This window comes from Coccinella septempunctata, chromosome 2 (genome assembly GCF_907165205.1).
Source record: "Coccinella septempunctata chromosome 2, icCocSept1.1, whole genome shotgun sequence".
In the NCBI taxonomy this organism is placed as follows: domain Eukaryota; kingdom Metazoa; phylum Arthropoda; class Insecta; order Coleoptera; family Coccinellidae; genus Coccinella; species Coccinella septempunctata.
In genome coordinates, this window is record NC_058190.1 from 46,066,379 (window position 1) to 46,086,242 (window position 19,864).

The window sequence follows — 19,864 nt, forward strand, 5'->3', positions numbered from 1 at the left end:
CTTTACCATTTTTTCCGAACCGGCTAGGTTTAAAAGATACAGGCTGTTGAAAAACCATATGAATGTTATTTTTAGTCTCATAAACGGTTTTATCGAATGAAATGAATTTCGGAATACATTTTTTGATTTATTTGATTGGTATTTCGAACAAGGGATATCACCCACGTCTTCCAGTTTTTTCCTTATGACCATTACGTACCATTAAATACCAAAAATTCAAAGAACCCAACTCTTGTAACTAAGTTGGACGCTATCTAATAAATATTTGAACGTTTTGTCAAATAAAAATATTCTTCATATTTTCTCGTATAATGCGCCGTTTTCGAGTAATTTATTCAAAAATTATATAGTATCTGTGAAATTTAAAAAATTTAGTGCTTTGGCTGAATACAACTGTTTGAAAAATCCACAGATGTGAAGTGTCACAGTTTTAGCTAGTTATTCTAAAGGTAATTTTGACCATCAAGGTCAAAAATAACCCTGTCTCCCCGTGAGTAGTGTAGTGATGACAAATTTGTGTACAGAATAAGCTTTTGATACTGAAGGGCTTCTTTTCCATTGATATAAATGGATTCCTCTTTCCATTTCGAAATAATATCTGAAACAAAGAAACAGAGCAGAAAACGGGGAAAAAAGTGAATAATAAAGCTCTCATCAAAACCTATTCGAAGACTTGATGATGAATGAAGAAAAAAATAAATAATCATAGGTACATCACTTGTCCTTCAATTGCACTGGGAGGAATATCATCTCTGCGTCAAAAACCTTCTGCTGATCTTGGTGGAGGATCACCCTCGTCGTTAGAAATATCTCCAGTACTCAAACTAATAATAGCCAAATCTTGCTTTTGACTGGGAGGGTCTTTCGACCAGGTCCAGTCTTCCAAGTGATGATTCTTCTATTCTTCAGTTGTTCGAGGAACGCTACAGGACCCTTATGTTGGAGAATCATCTCCCATAGATATAGATACCAGTGGCTATTCAGTAGAAAATGGAAAAAACGAGAAAGAAATTAAAAAAACTTCTGACAGCTCATCATGAAAACTTAAAATGGCCATATCTTTTTATCAGGTCTGAATCGGAAAAAATGGTATAGGAAAAAAGTGTTTCTTTTGATCACAAGAATCTATTGTTAAAATATTTGTAGTAGTCAAAGATCTACCATGTTTAACCCTCAAGTGACGTAAATCAGAAATGCCCAAAAATTAAGGTGCTTTACTTGTACGAGTCAAAGACTCACCCTGTATAAGATGGTTTTACTCATCTTAGTCGTATACAAACCTTCTATATGATATGTATAATGTATCATTATAGAACTTTAAATTATACGAGTCAATATTGTCAATAAAAGTCAGTTCATCATGCCGCACTTTCATATCACCACTGATGGATAAATGATATTTATTGAACAACATTTTCTCAGACAATTGATTCATAAGAAACACTCGAGATCACTAATTATGAACTCGACCAACACTTATGCGCCTCTCAGGAATCTTGTCAAAATCAGCCGATCCGAAATCTATAAGCTTGACATCTTATGATCTTCTTAGGAATGGATGTCAGTTTGACGCGGATAATTCCTCGTTATGCAAGGTGCTCTGGGCTCGATCGTTATCCGACCATGCGGTAACGGTGCCTAAAACCGAAAACTGACATTACGAAAACAAACAAAATAACTCCCCGCCAACGCGAAATATTATAATCAGTCTCGGAGAGGCTCGATCCTTGACCAAATACGAACATAAAGCCTCGACCCATTGTCCAACGACGTCCAGCCAGACACACTGAGATGGTTGTGCAACAAGCAAGAAAGCGAGCTTTTGTGTATTTATTTGCTTTTTCGATTTTATGGGCGGCAATAAAAATTTGTTATTTTTGATAAATTATCGGCCGATTGTCCGGGCATACGTCTGTCCTTATTTGGTCCGGATTGTTTTCGAGCTCACCTTTGACTGCTGCTTTTCACAGCGCAGCTGTGCAATCGCGTATCGGTTCATTATTTCCAACAACGGACCTTTTGTTATGGGGCACAGAATGTGCATGCATCACCAAGGAACTTTTCAAAGTTTCAGAATCGAATAAAGTGGAAACTTTAAAAAATTGTATCGATTCAAATATGAAGTTTATCACGAAAAGTTCAATTTTACTACACGCTTTTCATTATTTTCTACGAAGATAATGTGTGCGTCCCATTTCTTTGAAATTTTGAATAGGTAGGTACTGTATTTCATATTGTTCGTGGTAACATTCAAAGTTCTAACTAAGAATTAAATACCTAAAACTAATCAGCTTTTTTATGGTTTGTCGTATTAACATAATTTACTAGGTGCAAAACACGGGAAAAAGTAGAGTCTTTGGCTCTTACAAATACATATAACAGTGGATTCTTGAGGTCAGAAGAAACATTTTTCCGATTTTGCCTTGATAAAAAGAGATACCCATTTTAAATTTTCATAATGAGCTATGACACCCCTGGAAAAACAAAATTACTTTCAGAATAACTATAGCTAAATCTGTGACACTACACATCTGTGGATCTTCTAAATAGAGTTGTATTCAGCCAAAGTACCCAATATTTCAAATTTCACACCTGTTTTTCAAGTTTTTAACATCAAATTACTCGAAAATGGCGCATTATACGAGAAAATATAAAGAATACTTTTATTGTACAAACTGTTCAAATATTCATCGGATAGCATCCAACTTAATTTCAAGTTTGTTTCTTTGAATGTTTTGATATTTTTATGGTACGCAATGGTCATAATGAGAAAACCGGAAGACGTGGGTGATATTTTGTGTTCGAAAAAGATTCATCAAATAAATGAAAAACTATATTCTGAAATTCATGCCATTCTATAAAACCGTTTGTAGGAAGAACTAAAAATATCATTCTTTATGGTTTTTCAACAGCCTGTATCTCTTAAATCGAGCCGATTCGGAAGAAATGGTAAGGAAAAAAAATTTTTCTTCTGATCTCAAGAATCTACTGTTAAAATATTTGTATATATGACTTAAAGACCCACCTTGTGATTATATTGAAAATCGTCTCTTGTTTGGGTCTTAACCTAACGTTGAAGTCTCCTTATAAATGATACAGAAGGTTGTTTGGGCTGGTGTAAACTATAAATTTACCTTTATTGAAGCTTTTCAAATAGTTGAAAATGGCTGGAATACAAGTGGCCAGTCTTCTCCTCGTGGATTGCCAAATTTGTTACTTATTTATACGGAAAACATATCCTGTATCCTGGAAACGAGGCATTCCTGGACTGAGTCAACAGGACCTCGATTCTTAGGAACTCCGAGATTAATATCCTGATTTTTTTCCCAAGATTCATGAAACACCCTGTAAAAGTTTATTCGACAGCCCCTTTCTTAGGTACAGCTCCTCGAGCAAGGCACCTGAAAAGCAATTTTTGGAAACTAGACTGAAATAAAATTGAGCAAATATTCTATGAGGGCGAGAGGACAAGAAAAAATTTTGATGGTGCTCCCCTTAAACTGCAAGAATTAGAAAAAGACACTCCTAAATTTTATTGTGCATAGAACATTGTTCCTTATTGATGTAATACAATTAATAATTGATTTAGATAGCTTGATTCATTTTGAACGAATAAAGTCCCTTTTAAGTTTTTGCTTGTAGTAACAGTTTATGAAAAAAAAAACAATTTATCGACGGTAGGTAAATAGCATATAGGCTGGCTCATGCTGACATTATAGAGGAACACCACAACATTTTTTTATTGTCCTCTTGATCCCATAGAATGTGTGCTCAATTCAATTTCTGTCAATATTCTGGTTTCTTAGAAGAAAACGAAAAATTCTTCTTCAGGTGTCATCTTTATGGAGCTACTCCGCTCAATCCACCCTCTACAGACTCTAGCGGCATTTCGACATTAGGTATGGTTGAATGGGATAGGAAACCTCAATATCACATCGACCATCTCATTAGGAGTAAACCCCAATGTATTTCTGGGTGCATGAGACATCGTTGAGATCCAACACCTTATCTATTACCTAAACCGATGTTCTGTTTTCTACATCACATACTGTTGGCTGCTAAAAAATGCTATTTCCCTGTGAGTGTCCCCATTGGCAAAATCGTGAAACTCCGAACGTATATTGTTCAAGCAGGAGAATCAATCGTTGCAATCTCCATCTACGATGAAGTAGCCCATTCGACTAGTCGACAGGTTACCTCCAACGCATCCTGCTATGACAGTTTCCACGACTTTCTTCCTGACATACACGTCCCACGCATCGATCAGTAAACAACAACAACCGTTCATTCATGAGTGTCTATGGTTGTCTCACACGGGTAGACGTCGTAGTAGTATACGGTAAATTCAAATTAGGATGAAAAACGTCGTCGTGTGGACTTTTTTTTGTCGGGAACAGTAACACGGGAGCATCTTCGGCGACGTAGCGGTTCTCTATGGCAGATTACATAATCTCATAATTATATTTATTACGCAATCAGTTGATCTTGACTGTTATGGCCGATCTGAATTCGGAAATTATAGCGTTCGATGAAATTGGTATAATGAATCGGCGAGAGAGCGATTGTGGGAAATGATTTTATTAGTAACGGTTAGGCCAGTGATCTGGTATACAGGATGCGAAGAAAATATTTGTCCCATGTGTAAAACACTTTTTTTGCAGGTGGCCATTTGAAATTTGGCTACTAAATGAGATTTAGATTGAGACTGATTGGCCTAACCTGAGCCTCTCAAGATAAGGACCATTTTTGATCAAGTTCCCTACTTAAACAGTACTCAGGAGATCGTTTATGGTGTTAACAAATTTGACGATGTCCATTTGAAACTTAGCGAAAAAGTACACATCTACATCACAACACAACGTAGTATCAAGCCATACAAGAGCCCTGAATTCACGCATCCAAGGTTCTCTGCTGACATAGGAATGCCATGATACCATTGAGCAACTGGTAAGAAGCAATGAGGAGAATCTTCTATGCGTGCCAGGTTTCTAAATAAATAAGCTTGCGAAAAAGGTATCCAGATTGAAAATTGCTGGACCTGAACCCTTTTGTGGGCTTGGGGAGGTAGCGTTCCTACAATGGTAGGTAAACAATAGAAATAGCCTTTGGAGGGACACTCCTGGACTTTGGACAGGTAAAAACGAGCTGACAGTAACTATATGTACTATTCTCATAAGCTGCATAGAGCAGAGCTTCGCATAATGGTGGAACTGCTGACACTGTCACTTACATACATCTCTTCTGCCATATTACATGGGAAAGTGTTCGGAACTGACAGGCTTACGAACCATACGTATGAAGAAGCAAGTCCTGGATGTAGATATATCGTCTTCTTCCAGTTCCAGAGTATTAATCAATTGCACTCTCTGGAATATCTTCAAGGAGGTTATTTCCTTTCTTCTACAAGTGTCTCGCCCAAAGTCCAAAGCATTCTTTACGTTGGCTGGAGGTTCTTCCTCCTCAGAAACTGCTCTTGTTAGTTCCTGCTAAGTTTATTCTGATGAGGTTCTTCCTGAGGCCATAATGCCCTGTGAGAAATCCAGTAAGGAGATGTAGAATACTTTTGCTAAGATCCAGATACTTCTTAGATCTCACAGTATTAAAGTTTTGGAATGATACCTCCTCGGAAGATTTCTCTTTCAGTTTTTTCCTTCTCCTGAACCTTTCTTGCAGGAGCATTTTCCATTTCACAGAGAGTTCCAGGCCAATGAGAGAAGATTTCGCGCTTTTCAATGCTACTATGTTGTCCTCTTCATCAGCTTTGATTATCCAGGTAACAGCCAAGTCTTCTAAGGCAGGCGTGAGATTTGTCAATGCAATTGATGACCTCCTTTGATTTAATAAGAAAAAGATCCAAGTGGTAGCAGTTCTGAAAGGCTCAGCCAAACCTTAACGATGCTGATTAAATAAATAATATCTTCGCAATCTTTCGTTTATTCGTACCAACATTGAGTCTTGAGCAGTGTCTCAAAAACGAAGCTCAGGCTGTGGCAGCTCTGCTCCTATACCTTAGTGCATAGGCATTTATGTAGAAGAGTCTTGCTGTTGTCTCCGATCAGTTTCCACTTGGTATAAGACTATTCACAGGTCATCAGCGAGGCCTGGCTGTCAGATATGTTGTGAATATATGACCCTTCAAGGTTTCTTTCGAAGAACTCTTGAGCCCTTATGTTGAAGAACTCTGGATTCCTGACCTATGGTCTCAGGAACCTTCAGTTTGATTCTATATGCTCCTACACTACTACCACCTCTCTCCGATTTTGATTTATCTGCAGAGAGTATGGACGATTTGTTCCCAAGTTGATTCAACAATCCACAGCTCTTTAGCAGCATACATTCTCATCCTTTGCTGTGGAGTTTTTTTTGCAATTTTTTGGCGTCGTTCCAAGTTACTTTTGATTTGATGAATGTTCGTTCCAAGTTACTTTTGATTTGATGAATGTCCGGTTAGAGTTGCTGATTAGTTCAGTATGGGTTATCTTCTAGATTTGTCTATTCGCCGATAACACTTGATGAGTTGTTGAATCTCGCCCGTCAATAAAAGTCGCTTCTGGCCGATCTAAATCCGATAAACATTCCTCGAATGAAGCCTATCCGCACACGGTCCGTTACCTTATCAAACGCTCAAATATATGGGACATTTCTCGGGTAAAAATAACCCGACAAAAAAGCCCGACTTCCTCCTCAGTCTAGTTTTTTCATCCTAATCGAATATACCGTACAACCTGTCTTCGCAGGTCGCACAGATTCGTGTTTTCTGTGAATGAATGACCCCAATCGCGATTTCTTCCTAATTGGCGTCGCGTATACATATACGGAGGCCATATCGGGCCTGTCAGAGGCCTTCCTCAACTTTGCATAATTGCCCGCTTTGAAATCGGACAATCAGAGCCAATGAACCATCGGTGTACGTTGAGCATTGGACCATTAAGCCGATCTCGGACCTGTCTGTCACGTACTTTACCGATTTTCAGATCGGAGCTATGAACATTTTATGGTTGGTTTCCGTAATGGGTCGTTGACAGCTTTAAATGTGCTTAGTTATCTTTATGGAACGGAGTTTCATGATCTCGGGTTAGGTATTCCATATGGATTCTACGTTCTGGAATTGTCTATCATGATTGGTCATATACGATTATGTATGCGAAAAGTGTGGACCCATTATGTTATATTGCATAATTTTCTGTAGGCTTTCCACTTTTGCTTGCCTTCGAAATCCTACTCAGACCTTGTTTTTGATGAGTGTGTGAAATTCCATCCTCAAACTGAACAAAGCCATCATCAATAGTGCTGATAGTTGCCAAATTCATTCAAACTATTAGTTCGGTACAATAAGGAATTCTCCTCAATTTTGGTTATCACAGCATAATATGCAAGTTTAAACAGAATAATTATGAGTTCATTCATGAATTTTTCAAATGCACCGCGGAAACTATTTAAATCGCTTCGTTTCTAGTTCACGATTTGGCAACTGCGCCTACTAGAAAATAAAAAGAACAATGGCTTGTTTATAAAATAACAGCTGCTGATCTACAGCCATCATAAGGCGCGTACTCACTGGCGAGCGTCAACAGTAACCGGCCTTTAAAATGCCATAATATTTTACGACCTTCCTCGTTCGTTGCAGACTTCATACATAGCCATCTTTGTCTATCTCATCTAGATGGTGTATTTGTTGTCCTTTATTATCCACGCATATTTCAGTCGATGTTGCCAACTTGTGCGATAGAAACAAAACGCTTTAAATTTTAAATACCCATCTTTACTTTTCATTTCTAAGTACTTTTTTTTTAAGTATCTGTGAAATTTGAAAAATTTGTTGCTTTGGCTGAATACAACTCTGTTTAAAAGATCCACAAGGTGGTACAGCTCATAATGAAAATTGAAAAAGGTTATATCTTTTTATCAGGGTCGAATCGGAAAAAATTGTATAGGAAAAAGTGCTCCCTTTGACCTCAAAAATCTACTTTAAAATATTTGCAGCTGTATATTTTTGGGTGGAAATTGAAAATTTAGTATTTTGTATCACGTTTTCTTGAATATCTTGAAAACTATGCAGTTTAGCTCAAATTGAATTGCAAACAAAAAGTTTCCCTACATGATCTTGATAAAATTAACAGTTCTAGAGTTACAGGGGCCGTAAATGTAGTATTGTTTCGTATATGCTTTGTTCAGATTCATATTCAAGTTATGAATATCGAAATTCTAGGCCGAAATCCATAAATAACCCTGTACATATATCCAAAACTAAGGATCTTAGGTATATAGAGAAGAACACTTTTGAAAGGCCTAGATTACCTACATTCACCACTTATCTATGCACAAACACACGTGAAACAACATGTATATCTCAGGTGATTCTCTAGAAAGTGTCTGGACAGTGAACAAACAGGGCATCTACGTGTATCAATTATTTGGTCTGTAGTAAGTGTCAAAAATTTCGATTTCCAGTGCAAATATGGTGTTCAAAGTTAGGAAATATTTCTCGACAGATGAGATTCTCTCTTTTACAACAGTAGATAACAGTTTACCACATTACCTGCATTAAGCATGCAACGTTTTATACATCGTTCAATGGAGGATTAAAATTTTAATGAACCATCGATTCATAATTGACGCTCCTGAAACTGGGCTTCCTCAACACTACAAAAAATTCAAAAACTGACGACACTTTTCTTTGGAGTCGTGTAAAATGAAATTTTCCGATCTTATGCATAGGAATCACCGTTGTGCCAATTACAAATCTGGCCATTCCTCGATCCCCGTTAATAGATCGATAAAATTAGCGCCATTATCGTGAATTACAAGACTTCGAATACGGTAACTTGCGCCAAATTCAATCACACCATAACAGGAAGGTGATCATCTCTCAAGTACACCAGTTACAAGTGGTATGGATAATTATGCTGCAGTGCTAGCAAAAATGCGTTGAAGGCACGGTGATAATCCACCCAATTCTATGCTTTCAGCGCTGATAATTATCTTTACTGGATATCACGAACCGATAGATACCTGCGGTATCATTACAGATACCCTAAATCTCCAATGGCACCTTCCACAACTAAGTCCAGTTCATGGCTTAGACGTGATACAATAATGTACCTCTAGATAAGGTCAAGAGTGTTATATACCGGTTAAGGTATTCACGATTTGCACTACTTTAGTCCTTAACCGCTGGAGCGCACAAGTTATGAAAATGATCTAACATTTTGGGTCGTTACTGAGCCTTGTGTAATGATGCAGATGGCCAGTCGTGTTGGATACGTTTCCGGTTCATTGAATCCATGCAATTTGGCGTTGTATAAGAAGAGTCAACCTGCGGGGAATTGAAATAGGAGGAATACTGATTTTCATAAATATCGGTAGATCGGGTGACTTGGGACAATTACCCCCCTTGCAGATCTCTTTGTTTCTTACCATTTATGAGTGAAGGGACAAACTTATAAGATTGTGCAGCGTCTTTTCGGTTAGTTTAACAATTAATTCCTGTTGAGTTTGCCGCGACCAGAGTGTTTGAATTGACAGGAAAAATTAACGAATTCAGAAGCGTAAAAGCGATTTTTTATGGCCTTCATACTTTCTAGTGTCCTGTACATGTGTTTCGCTTTGTGCGTGTGTAATTTTTTTTTCTGGATACGTGGGATATTGGGATATTAGATGTCATGAAACAAGGTTGTTTACAAATCAAACGGCAACACGGATCTCATTTATTTATTTTGTTGTTTCATAGGGTGACTTGGGACAATGCCGAATAGCTACAAGCGGCACATATTGGCATCAGGAAATATGCCGATTTTTCGCAGGATACGTTATTTCCACAAAGAAACCACCAAAGGATGAAAGAAATCAAAGTTACCTTGTTTTGTTTAGTTTTTTTACGTTTGAGTTGTAATATATTTACTTTCGCTGTAATAGGGGTTTATCATTCAGGGTGGGCAAAATTCGCTATCGAGAGGATCCCGAGAACTATAGCAGCTAGAAGAAAACGGATGACACATTTCCGAGCTCTTTTTCGGAGAAACAAAGAATGGCGAAAACCGCAGCCTCCTACGATACTTCGTTTTTGAGTTTGATAATTTCGTAAAGTTCTCATAACTTTTTTGTCTTCAAAGTTACAAATCTGAAACTTGAACCATCTACAGGCACTTTTTTAAGTAGAATCCACTGATGAGCTCAAAATATTTTTTCATTTCGAATCATTAGGTGAACGCACATTTTGTTTGAATGCAAACTTTTATTGAATTTGTTATTTCTAAATTGGGAAAGAATATTTTGCCAGTGGATTCTACGTATAAAAGTGCCTAAGAAGGTTCAAGTTTCAGATTTGTACCTTCAAAGACAAAAAAGTCTCAGAAAGTTTATAAATTTAAAAATGATAGGCCGATTCTGTTTTCAGATTTGGATTAGTCATGAAAAAAGAGCTCGAGAATGTGTCATCCATTTTCTTCCCTCAGTAGACAACGAATTTTGCCCACCCTGTACATAATGAAAATCGGGCTCATCAAAAGAACCTGCAATGGCATAATTCTTACCGAGATACGTGAAACAGCCCGGTAATTGGCGCGTTTCTACCATCTAGCATTCTCACAGACAGCCGAGCCAATTGAGCCGCAACATTGTTGCACAGACTGTCTTATGCGAATGCTAAAATATGTCATAAACTCGGGAATTATCCACGTATCGCGAAACGAAAGTGAATCTCCGCTGAGCAGAATTATCTGAATAAAGTACACAAATAATGTAACCCTGACATACCAGTTATTACCATAAATTCCGCAGAAAGCGAACAAACGGCCTTTAATTGATAAAATAACCCGAGTAAGTAACCGACGGTCATTTTTAATATCGACAGCGCTGGCTGTATCGAAAAAAATCAACTGGGCAGGAGTAATACTGGTTTTATGCACAGGCACACACTGATCCTGAACACCTGCTTCGGGCTTATGTAAACAAAGATAGCTTCATCTGGCATATTATACCACTTATGCTAACGTTTCATGTCGGAGGTTTTCACTTAATGTTTTGAACAAACCCCACTACAATTCAACAAGTCAAATCCTGAATCAAATTTTACTCCCTGTTGAATGTCTCATAGTGACAGCTAATTTAGATAGTTCCAGAAAGGCGAGACCATAATATTCAGTTGAAATCTCTTTGAATTCAATACAAAATCTTGTTTTTGCTGTTAAATTATGCGGTAATCAAACAGCATTAACGGGAGGTCTTAGTTTTCTGTTTTAATTGGAGGAAAGTCAACTGAATTGCATCGAATGCTCTTGAAAGTTTATGGTGACCATACTCCAATTGATAAATTCCGTGAGGAATGCTTGTTGATATTGTTTGTTCTGCAATATTGGATAGAAGCCTGTCTCTGGACAGTCTACGATGATGTTCTGAAGAGTTGTTTTTTGAGAACATAAGAGAAATATTCTTTCGAATATCAAAAAATGATTTTATTTCGCACTTTACAGAATTTCAAATATAAAATTATGACCCCCCTCCCCAAAAATTACTCCTGTAACTGCCACTGCGCCTGTTATTCTCATGTATTTCGATAGTTTTCAGCTCTAGGTACGAAAATAGTGCCAACATATACAAACACTATGAATTATACATAATCCTCTGTACCACCACAAGTATCACTTGTGGGACCCTAATAACGAAATGACCAATTGAGATTAGTCGCTAAGATTATCTACAACGAAGATTGCCCGTTTTTAAGCGATTGAGCAGCCTCGTTCAAGTACCTTTACTACCTTTAATCCCCCATTAACGACCACTACAATCTCGATAAGGCAAAATAAAGTTAGAAGTGTCCTTTACGCACCCGTTTCTAAAAATAAAGCAGGCATATAAACACTGGCTGCAAACTTGGCGTAATATAATTTAATGCTATTATTTCAGTATATCAGATCAGATTCGCCGACGATAATGTCGTCTGGCGCAGTCTGTAAATCTTCTAATAAAACAAATACCAAATACCGTGCAGAAATATTCTGTTCGTTATCTGGTTTGTGCAGCTGAATCGATCTCAAGGTCGCCAGTATGAGGGAACACGTGCAAAAGGGCATTATATGCATAATGTTGGATGCTAATGGCATCTATAGGTCTATTGGCGAATGCAAAGACGTAGATCTGCACAAAGACATTCGATTCCACAGGAAAGTCGAGGATGTTTTGCCCCGAAACTATTTATATGGGTTTTGGTTCATCATGGTGAAATAAACTGACCGATCTCTAATCACAATTTATTCTGGAAAATTTTCACGAGCTCTAAATGAAAAAAGAAAAAGAAACTAAAATAAAGAAATAAATATTTTACAGAATTTTACAAAGCTGAACAAATAAGAAATGTTAGCAATATCGATAGGAGTACTTATTCATGTTTTACTTATTTCTATCTTATAATTCTCATTTTAATGCAACAGAAAATGCATCCATAAGGCTGAGAATTTCTAGCGTTCAAAAACTCTCTAAAAGGGTTGAGGCAATGTATATTCATTATCTAGTAACGTTAGTCGACAATTTACTTCTTCTCCAAGATTTCTTCCTTGTAGCAAATAAGTACATTTATGTTTACTTAAGCATGAATGTACGCATTTAATCCATAGGATGATTAGATTTTGATGAACATGGAGTAGCCAAGTGGATCTATTTGAATGAAAGTGACCCTCATTTCTGGTTTCTCCATCAGTCTCTGACAATGATGCATTTTAATTGCAAAATTCAGAATAGAATAGAACAGACCGATAAAGTAAAAGTGAGTTCCACATTACAATCTTTCGGTTGACTTAGATTATGGCCGCTAAATTACACATTTTACTTTTCGTAGGATTCCATTGTTGAGAAAAGCTTTGATTGTGATGAATTAAGGGCAATTAGTCTGAAAATTTGTGATTATAGAATTGAAATTAGGAGAAATGGCGGACTTCTTCAGGTAGTAAATCAAATGAGAGAAACTTGCTTTCAAAGAGCATTTTTCGAAAATTCTTCTCTGCTGTATTCTGAATTAAGAACCGTTAGTTCAATATTATTCAAGAACCCTCTCATCTATACTCAATTTAGAAGAAATATGGGTTTGTGTTTTTCTTCAAAAAGTGCATACGAACGAACAAACACACGGAATTTTCTAAGTCTGTAAGGATATCGAAAGATGTCCAAAAACACCCCATTTCAATATGAAGCTGTAGGGGAGACTAGGGAGCATTGATACATGGGGAGGCTTGATACAGGCTTATATCCGCGGTCTGTAGCCGTTTTCAAAAGTATTATACTAGTGAACACTATTCTTTGGCAGAGGGCATTGCGTGACATTAATCTGTAAGGCTAACAATAGTTTGTTTGTGAAATATTCAACAAAGAGTGTTTCGAGGTGAGAAGTTGTAAGTTTTTACTCAAGTTACCTAAGGATTTTATGATCATACATTAATTCTTCGGCATAAACAAATATTTCACTGGGAAATATGCATAAAACTACTCAATTGACAGTTTTATTCGGTTTTCAAAATATATGAGTATAAGATGGAAACATGAATCCCTTTAAAAATTGTTTTCAGGGAGGTTTGAGACATTTCTCGTGGGGAGGCCTGATACATGTATCATCTTCAAAAAATATTCCGTAGCTAGTTGGATAGGCCTTCATGAAGGCGTTTTCACCATCCAACATATCAAGGGGATTTTTAACAACTGGAATTTATCCGTACAATCCCTATGTATTTATCGAGGCCGACTTTTCTTATGTGGATGTGACTAACCGACCATTTACTGATTTTTCTACACCTATGGGACCAAAGCAAGCCAGTATGATTGCTGACCTACCTACTGAGCTAAATAATTCTAATACATCCAGAAGCATACATAGCCGAGGCAGAACAAGAACCAAAAAAATCATACAAAAGAGGTATACGTAAGAAAGAGTATGTAGTCAGGGGTATTTCGGACAATGAGGATGACACGGTTGAAGAATATGACTAAGAGGGCGAAGATGTAGCCTATATATATAATGTAATGGTTCATTTTCATCCTCTAGATCAAACGAATTCTGGATCAGGTGTCAGGTGTGCTCGCAATGGCGCGACGAAGAATCTGCCGGTGTTAGAAAAGGCACAAAAATGTTTATATGTGACATCTGCAAGTGATGCCAATGGGACTTATATTTTCAATTTGTGTCTCATGCCTTCCAGTACATCGTATCAATCCTCCCATATGTGGGGAGGCTTGAGACAGTTTGCATGTTTTTGTGTTCAACGTTCTGTACAGAATAAGATGCTTATGTTTTGAGACTTCTATATTTATTTTGTTGAACGATTAATTGAAGAATTATATATTATAAGAAAAGTCCTGTTTCTTGATATAATTCAGTTTCCAAAATAAAAATTCCAAAAAACGTATCAACCCTCCCCAGTCTCCCCTATATCAATGGTGATATGGCAATGAGCGAATCACTTATTTCTGAAAGCTACGCTCATAATCGATCCTCTAAGACCTGCTGCAGGAAGCTGTAAATAATATTTCAATTACCAGCGTGTCTGGCATCGGTATCCGGAATCGAAATCTGCAGATTCATTATCTGAAAGATTGAAATTAAAAATAACTTTCAGTCGTGTTGTAATTACGTGTATATTGTTCGTGCCAGACTACGGGTTCATCCTTGGCTGATCAAAGTGTGTAGCCGATGATCTTAGAAACCGCTATTGATGATCGGCACTATTTATGAAGGATCGATCTTTAAGAATAGATCTTAGGTGGAATTTGGAGATGAGGTAGATAAAATAACCGTTGTACTTGGCCATGATGCAGGAGTTTTTAGTGAATACATTGAGTAAATGACTAATTAGAAAAGTGTAATAAGTGCATGATAAGATTTTAGCCCATATATCTCAGTTTTCCACAAAGGTTTACCCAAGAAATCTTCAAAATATCAATGACTACTGGATTCAGTATGGAACCAAGTCGATACATAAAGGGAAATTTATACGTGATCTGTGATCAATTATTGAGCAGTGTATTTACTTGATTCCATACTTTATCACAAGCCTGTATAATGATCTGAACTTCGGATCATTTTCCGAATCGTTTGGTGACCATCGCAAGATCTCGCTGAAATACTGACTCGGCCGTCTGCATTCAGATTCTCAGCATTTCAGCTTCCCACATGAATGTCAATGATGTCACAGCTGTCGCAAGTTTTCCTGCCATTTCTGTCACAGGCTGCCTAATTAATTTAGTCGTAAAATAGGTTGTTTTCTATTTGTACGAGTCTGTTCCGAGTTTGGAATCGCATGCAACTGAGAAACAATGTCCCCTCCCCACTCTTCTTATAACTTATTCATTAATCTTCGTTTCTTTGTTTCGTTTCCTCGTTTATCCGAGCATCCTTATTTGCATGAAACTCATTTATCTTCTGCATCACTTCATCCCGTATTGAAATATATTCAATTCAATCAGCATCCGATTGCCGGAGAGTGATATTGGGAAAGAGAATGTGGGATTTGCTGAATCTTACTGAGGTTACTCACCATTTGAGTCTTTTTGAGTAACAATTGGTTGCTTGAACATCTCCAAACAAGGAGTATCTGGAAGGCTGCTTTTTTTACCTGAGGTCAAACAGAATTCACACCAAAAATGTGTGAGTAAGCTATTCAATATGTGTTCAAATGTTGTTTGAAAATGGAGCTTCGACCACAAGGCTTCTATGTAGGAAGATAATGTACCTACTTCAACTTATCGATTGGTCTTGCAAGGCTACTAAAGATGCAACAAATTTAATAACGTTTCATCTATAGAATCATCACATCTATGCTGAAATATGAGTGTCGTAATTTCTCTACTTATAATGTTATTTCATTTCTATTGTTGTGGTGTCAATACGAAACCCACCTGAGCAACAGAAATATAGTCGATTGAATGCACGTTTAACTTTCTCTTAATCTCTGTACAATGCAGAATCCGCAGGAGATTTGTCTAATCGCAATTTTTTAACCTAACCCTATTGGACAGTTCCATTTATATTGGAGTGATAAGTTTATGTACCTACTTCAATTGTGAGCCGGGTGTTCTAGTTATATCTATTCACGCGGTTGATTCGATCCATTTATCCTTGCTATCTTTTACACTTTTTCAGAATCGATTGAAGCAGACAAAGAATAACCAAAGTAATGCTGAAGAACTGTTTTCAGCTATACAAGTCCATTTGTCCATTGGCTTAATTTATTCCCATCATGTAGCAACACAACATAATACTTCATTTATTTCCAGCTGACTCAAAGACCCACGATACCATGTGATGCGACGCAACAATAAGATGTTTGGAAACACCACAGTTTCGTCCAGGAGCAGCTCTAGCAGGAGTGGAAACAGCTATGGAAGAAACTCATCCATGCCCTCCCTACGTATGCACAATCCCCTCTCCCCCAAGACCTCCTTCAACCCTCTGTTCAGGCATTCCGACCAGCTGACCAGTTTCGACGCCTCTAACTTCGTTCTGCAGGACGACAAATGCAAGAGGTTGGAGAAGAAGCGTACGTACCTCAGGAGATACAACTCCCACGAGTCGAGCTACAGCTTCGACATAATCAAGAGCGACTCGCAGGACAACACCCCTGATTCCACGAAGAGCAGGATAGGTAGCATAGAGGAGTCGCATTCTTCTTCTGCTGACAGGAGGAACGATAAGGAATTTGGAGCCAGGGACTTCTTGGAACGGTACTCCCTTCCCAGGGTGGTCAAGATCGATGGGGGTGAACCGCTGCTTCTGTACAGGTGCTTCGATAGTTTTACCAAGATCCAAGCGAAGGCTGTGTTTTTCAAAAAGGGGAAGGAGAAGGTCGACGAGAACCTACTGCAGTTTCCGGAGGGTTATTCAGGTGAGGAATTCGAGTAACATACGAAAGGTGAATCAGCCAAAAATGGTGAATCTCCCAAATAAGTTTGATCTATCGATAAAGGTTGATCTACGAGCTTACTAGTATTAATCTTGTCGAGTAAAATGATATGTTGAACGTGGAATCTCTCAAGGGGGCTGAGAAAAACTAGAGTATTACTTGGTGTGATTCTTTCGAAGCAGAAATAAGTGTGGAATAGTGAGTAAAAACGCATTAGAGTAGAAAATTATAATTTTATACTCCTGTGCATTTCTACTTCTTCACTTTTATTTTAGCAGTCGCTTGGCCATGGAAATTTGACACATTTCACTCTGTATAGTACGAAAATGTGGGGTTATGACGCTTGTCAAAACATTTTTGGGTTTTAAATCAACGCTATGTTGCCCGTTCTACGTAAAAGTTTCTGTTATCACGTATTTTATCACAATGTCGAATCTCTTCGGAAAATATGTGACGAACATAATTGTAGTTTATATAAAAACTTATTGAAGGCGTACCAAATCCAGTTATTTGCATGGAAAATACAAGAGATCAGTATAATATCATAATATGCACTAGCTTGAGGAGAGTTAATGTTCGTTATCTTCTTTGGCTAAAGTTTGAATACGTTACATCAGTTGTAGATTTCAAAAATATTAACTCGAAGATGAAATGAATATGTTGCAGTGGTTGGGACTGGGTATCTCCCGAAGGAATTGACAGATAATTACAAGAATGTTAAATTCTTCAAAAAAAATCATATCTTGCATCAATATGAGTAGAAAGAACTAAAGAAAGTTTCAATCAAGATGAACTTCACCTTTGAACAAAAATTTCAGATTTGTATAAACAATTAGCAGGACAACTGGCGCATATTTGTGGTTGTTCATCTTAATGCATTGATATAATAATAATAACTCGGTATTTATTGGTACCTTAAGACATTTACAATGTATAGGACAAGTCAAATGAAAAATAGAAAAATCAATTTTCGGGAACTTATTCTACGATGACATTCATCGAAAATCCTGTAGTAAACTTTTCGCATTAATTCACTCAAACATAAAACTCTCAAATGCTACCCCTTTTTTGGGTCTTCCAATAGAAGGAAATTCTTTGTCATCCTCTTCATTCACAATCTTTTTGATTGTGGAAATATTCAGCTGAAATATAAGTCGTTTAGATTCAGATACATTATTTAAATTCTCTTACATTGAATATGTTCGCTACCGTCTGACGTATTGTGGATTTTAGAATATCAGTTTATATAACTACTAGAATGAGCGGACCTAAATTCTAAATAGTACTTCCTGAAACCCTGTCTTTTTTTCAATCACTTTCGGCATTTTCGTAATAAAAATCGATATTAGTTGTGGCAACGGCGTTATGACATTAACGACATTTCATGAGTGCCAACCTTATTCCGTTCTAGTTACAAAAACTTGAGAAAATTATTTCATGGCCAACCGACTGCTGAAATAAATGTGAATGGAGTATACTTTATCCCACTGAACTTAGCATAGCGTTCTTGTAGAACGCACCTACAAAGTAATCAAAAATTAATTAGCTTCCTAATACCTACTAACCCTGCTTCAGCAGATGAAAAATGACCTCATTATTCGGCATTTATTCCAGTTAATCAACACCAAAAAGATATGATCATGATCGATGTAACAGAGCAAAGCGTTCAAAAACGTATCGTTTTCTCTCGATAGGTGCATGTCCCATTTACAAATTAATTACAAAAACCAACACTCCAGTCGTGGCGGTCTGCAAAACGATCCATCTTTCTAACATCCACTTACATAATTAAAACTTCACGTGCACTAACAGACCCTAATTAAAATATGTGAACCATTCAATTATGTATAGATAAAACAGTCTGGCAGAGCTCTCGTTTATCAAATCTCACCTTTAATATATCAGAATATAATGAAATCGTCATTTTAGCAACGCCCATAAATAGATTGGTATCTGATGGAGTAGCCAGTTGTTTCTTTGGATTGTGTAAGAGCAGTAAGAGCACTTTCCCTGGCCATAATGATTTCGAATTATTATACTGCGTGGGCTTGTCAATAGCATCCGACAGAATCTAACACCCTCTTGGTCTGGGTATGGTTAAACAGTTAACATACGACCTTGCACAGGTAGTTTCTATCTCGTAAAATGCTAAATCATTGGAGTTTATAGTTACAATTTTTTTCGGGACGATGATTTGCGACCCGACTTGTAAATCTCTTTTATGTGGAGCTCGGAATAGAGGATAGGATAGTTGCAAAAATTTTGTTAAGTTATGTGACGTCTGGGCGTTTCGTATTCATGGTTATTGCCCTTTGTTCAAACTTCAACCTGGACACGCATACGAAATATTGAAAATATTTTTAAGAGTGTTCCAATCAGCATTTCAAAACTATTTCTTGTGAAGCAAGTTGCTAATTATTTCATAATGAGCTCATACATGCTGAATTTAAGGTCTATTCAATTCATTGTTCATGGAAAGATTATAATACAAGCTGTAAATGAAAAAATTTCATTACTGTCGGTTTCCTGGTTTCTTAGAATACATTTAATGTCTCTTCTCCAAATAATAATTCGAAATAAAAAACTTTAAAACCGAGGAAATTTCAATTTTTGAAAAAGGCCAACATAGTTTCGAAGCAACTTGAGAATTATTTTGTGAAATTTACCTCTCGAAAATTCTCGATGTAGGCGGAATGAAATTGTTTGGGTGTCAATATTGTTAAATAATGATTCGTTGTACAAGCCAATAGTTGGCGTTCGATCCAATTTACCATTCAATCAATATCTCGGTTGCGTCCATACATCAATAAATTTACAATTGAAGATTTCGTACACAAAGAGAAAAAGCATAATAGAATAAGCTCAAGGATGAAATAATCATTTGGGTTGACTAAATTTAAATAATTTATCATAATAAATATTCGCAAATTTGCTGAATGTTTGTGACCTGAATTACCCAGCGGAATAATGAGAGTCGGTAA

General features: G+C 37.1%; 1 protein-coding gene across 4 annotated transcripts in view; it reads left to right on the forward strand.

The window, feature by feature from the left end:
- Nucleotides 1-19,864, forward strand: part of LOC123307843 — a 91,606-nt gene that overhangs the window by 60,704 nt on the left and 11,038 nt on the right. For all 4 annotated transcript variants that reach the window (XM_044890297.1, XM_044890298.1, XM_044890299.1 and 1 more), the window contains exon 2: nucleotides 16,258-16,865. In XM_044890297.1, coding sequence (XP_044746232.1) covers nucleotides 16,286-16,865 — 580 coding nt within the window. In that variant the 5' untranslated portion in view covers nucleotides 16,258-16,285. The remainder of the gene's footprint in view (nucleotides 1-16,257; nucleotides 16,866-19,864) is intronic.